The sequence below is a fragment of the Limulus polyphemus genome, unplaced genomic scaffold (assembly GCF_000517525.1).
Source record: "Limulus polyphemus unplaced genomic scaffold, Limulus_polyphemus-2.1.2 Scaffold9512, whole genome shotgun sequence".
In the NCBI taxonomy this organism is placed as follows: domain Eukaryota; kingdom Metazoa; phylum Arthropoda; class Merostomata; order Xiphosura; family Limulidae; genus Limulus; species Limulus polyphemus.
Window position 1 is genome coordinate 10,872 of NW_013675122.1, and position 4,324 is coordinate 15,195.

The window sequence follows — 4,324 nt, forward strand, 5'->3', positions numbered from 1 at the left end:
CTTTATAAAGACTTATTGTTTTATATTACATCTTTATAAAGACTTATTGTTTTATATTACGTCTTTATAAAAATGTATTGTTTTATATTACATCTTTATAAAGACCTATTGTTTTATATTACGTCTTTATAAAAATGTATTGTTTTATATTACATCTTTATAAAGACTTATTGTTTTATATTACGTCTTTATAAAAATGTATTGTTTTATATTACATCTTTATAAAAATGTATTGTTTTATATTACATCTTTATAAAGACCTATTGTTTTATATTACATCTTTATAAAGACTTATTGTTTTATATTACATCTTTATAAAGACCTATTGTTTTATATTACATCTTTATAAAGACTTATTGTTTTATATTACATCTTTATCATAATAATTGTTCTCAAGTTTTATATAAGTTGTAATGCCTCTTAAAAATTCCATAACCGTTTTTGCCACTTAAACTATTGTATTTCCTTCATGAACGTTTTTAAAGATTACATCTTTGAAACTCTGATTACGTAAAGTATTCTTACAATGTTTGTATTGAATTGAAATCAAAAGAAACCTTTTTTTTATCTGATTAAATAATGTGCCCGGTTTAATAGTAATACCGCTTGGTGGCGTGAAACATTATGTAATTGCTAAAATGGTATTTGGTTATGGGTTTGATCTTGCTGTGTATAAACTCTTTGAGTCTAATTCGCCTTATGAAATCACTTAAGTATTTTGCTTTATAGGCTTACTGTTGGTACAGCAAGATAATCACGTTCTTAGTAAAACGATTTCATTACTTATAAAGTTAAAACGTTAGAAATGTTTAACAGATTGTGAAGTTGGTGCACTCTACCGTTTACTGCATGCATTCTTCGTTAAGTATAGATTGGTAACAGATTGTGAAGTTGGTGCACACTACCGTTTACTGCGGCATTCTTCGTTAAGTATAGATTAGTTCGGTCGTTCCTGCTGTCAGGAATATTGATCGGGATCCTGCAACGTATTTTGAATGAACCGGGTTTGCCCAGTTTCTGTTGAATTCTGCTTTCAAACTTATTGCTCTGAAGATGATAATTCAGGTGTTAACTCTAATACATTTTTGGTTGTTTTCTATACTTTCTCCGTTGCAACTTGTCTCGAGTACGGTTGAGATGTAGTTTAATGATGTGGAATTCAGCTGCCTAAAATGCTTACGTAAAATTGACCACCATTCTCTGAGTGTTCTAAATAGCTGTAAGGTAGCACTGACCCTTAAAACTGGGCACATTTACATGCTGAGGAAACACTGTTAAACACTTCTTATAACCTTCAAGTTGAGCACAAAACGGAAGTATGACGTCACAATCTCTGAAAGTACACTTTCAGTCATATACGTCATATGTATAATTAAAGTGGCGTGGATAAAGAAACACATAACATAAACTGTTTTAACACCATAGCTGTACTTAAGAATGATAAAAACATATGAAAATTGGTACACATGCTCTTTGTGAACATCCCCATAGCTTGAATTTAAAACTTTGTAAATTTATGAAGAGTGAAATTCTCCGAAACTAGTCTGGCTCACAGACACACACACACACTCCAATGAAAGAATAGACCATTCCAAGCTTTCACTCGTTATTAAACAACTCTATTTATTCAGTTATGTTAGTTTCATTTTCTTAATCTTCTACCAGCGTAAAGAAAAATACAGACTAGCGTTGTTTAATTTCGCACGTTCAAAACTGTATACCAAATGTATAAAAAGATGCGATAGGTTTCGACTTAAAAACTAGAATAAATCAATTCATATTACCTCTTTTGTGGTCAAGCAGACTTCGTTCTTGTTGAAGACGTCATCCAACGTTCCTGATGGATACTGTACACCAGAAATGTAATTAGAAAACGTAAGTTAGCCTACGTAATTAGTTCTCGGTGATTATCACAAAATACACTGGATCGTGGTTTACTTAACAGTAATTAATTAACTTTATTGATATATTATGAAAACACGACACGAAGCTAATAATACGTTCATTAAATAAACTGAAATTCTATTCCAGGGTTTAAAACGCCAAGAGATAATAGAAACCCATAATCCTGTTTTATTTTCATGTAACAGAGAAAGAAACAAAGTTGATTATATAGTGTTGAGTATGTTATATTAAAACGATTTTAATTATATAAGTCAGGCAGTCAACATTCTGTTTACAAGAAATCACGTCTAGGCTATCTTCGATTTTCCTTGTAAAACACATCTTGTGAAGCATTTTCTGAGTGATTCTATCTAGTCCTAAGGCCCTCATTATAGTGTAGTGAGACGTAACATACAATAAGGAAAAGTATATTTTTTTTACTTGTTTCTCTTCGTCATCTTAATTAAATCTAAACGGATTATTTAGCAACATATAACTGATAGTGTGTAGCATAAAGTTTAAGTAATTTAACATTTCAGTTCAACTCACTCTAATTCCTCCGCCCCTTTTGCGGCACTCTGCCGGTCGATCAGGTGGTTATTTCCTTTCAATTTTGCGCAATATTAATCAAACACCATCGATCACTTATATGTGGCTAATGATCCTGGGCGGAATGTGCACGCTACCAACCGACGTTCCTCGTGGAAACGAGAACAATCTTCTTACAGCATAATGGCCCGTCTGGGGTTTACCGATACGGTATATTCTTACACATCGAAAGGCCATCACTCTCGCGTTAGGTATTGATTTCACCATGTACAGCTGGGTAGATAACTCCGGCACGCGGTGGTTCAACACCTCTATTGTTACAAGATGTGCTATGCAAAGTATACGTCCAGGCTAATATTTCATTGAAAATTTTATGGAAATGGTTCTTTCCTTGGAGCACTTCGGCAAAAATAGCAACGGAATGCAAACGTTGTCATTAAATATGCCAGAACAAGCTAAATTTTACAATAGACAGTAGCGTTACCCATTTTATGAAGAGCCCTTACACCTTCTCTATATATTTATGAGCGTTAACCTCCACTATACTAAGAACCTACGATCCAAAGACATGATACTCAGATAGATGTCTGAATAAAATGTTAAAACAGAATTCGAAAAATTTATTTATCTAGTAATAATTCAATAGTTAAATATTTCCAAAATGGCCCGGTAGTTGGAGCAATCTGTGGTTCGCGGGTTCGATTCCCACTACCGACATGCTCGTCCTTTCAGTCTTGTTCTATTAGGGTCAGTGGTAATCATAAGGGCTTATAATGTTAGAATTAGGGGTTCAATCTTGTCGATGGAGATTTTTGGTAAAATAACACCATGATTATTATGTTGAAATAGTCATTTTGAAATATTAAAATCTCTCAAATATTTTTCTAATCAAAGTTGGCTTTGCTTTCAGCAAACTATTATATATATATATATATATATACATATATATATTATGAATACATAGACGGCAAACTTATATTAAATATTTTGTAAACATTATGTTGTTTTTACATAGACGTTGTCTTACTGGTTTTAAAACTCCAACGATCAAATACGTCTTGATTCCAGCCAGTTTGATGGCTTCTTCTCTGGATGCTCCATCAGCAGGGCTAACTTCAAACTCGTCGTTCAGAAAGCTGAGGGTCTTCTCGGAAATGTGTACTCGTCTGTTGAAAATTCGAAATACATTAATACACCTTTACTTACATGGAAACGTAGACAAAATTCCAATACATTCACTGAAGCGTACGGTAATCTTTATAAGAATGTTTAATTAAATTCTGATCAGAGTAAGCAACCTATATAGATCAGAACTAAAAATTAATCAAGAAATGAATACATATAATTGAATATAGTGTTCTTACTTAAAACGATTAGAATGCTTCAAATCATCAGCTGAGTTTGTTTGTTTGTAACTAAGCACAAAGCTACACAATGGGCTAACTGGGCTCTGTCCACCACGGGTATCGAAACCCGGATTCTAGCGTTGTAAGTCCGCAGATATACCGCTGTGCCACTGGAGGGGGGATTCAGATAATGACGATTAGCATTAATTAACATTCTAACCCTTTAGTTGATATAAAAGTATTAAAAGCGTGCGACTGAGCTATTAGACTCAGAAAACATATGTCTGTATTGTAGAATTTCGCGCAAAGCTGTACGGGAGTTATATGCACTAGCCGTTCCTAATTTTGAAGTCACACACTAAAGTGAAAGCAGCTAATCAATCAACACCACCCATCGCTAGCTATTGCGATACTCTTGTCAGACCGAATAGTGGGATTTCAACGTCACTCTTATAACACACCCACTCCTCAAAGTACGGTACGCGATTTTTTTTTGGCACATTCCGACACGCTAGCCACTGTGCCTCTCTCAGTCACATACGTAC

General features: G+C 33.8%; 1 protein-coding gene across 1 annotated transcript in view; it reads right to left on the minus strand.

Moving 5' to 3' along the window:
• The window catches only part of LOC111083438 (adenylate cyclase type 3-like), a gene marked incomplete at its 3' end in the record, with an annotated part of 16,678 nt that overhangs the window by 10,367 nt on the left and 1,987 nt on the right, over positions 1 to 4,324 (minus strand). Inside the window, exons 2-3 of the mRNA XM_022379956.1 lie at positions 3,461 to 3,599; positions 1,785 to 1,847 (exon numbers count right to left, since the gene is read on the minus strand). Coding sequence (XP_022235664.1) covers positions 1,785 to 1,847; positions 3,461 to 3,599 — 202 coding nt within the window. The remainder of the gene's footprint in view (positions 1 to 1,784; positions 1,848 to 3,460; positions 3,600 to 4,324) is intronic.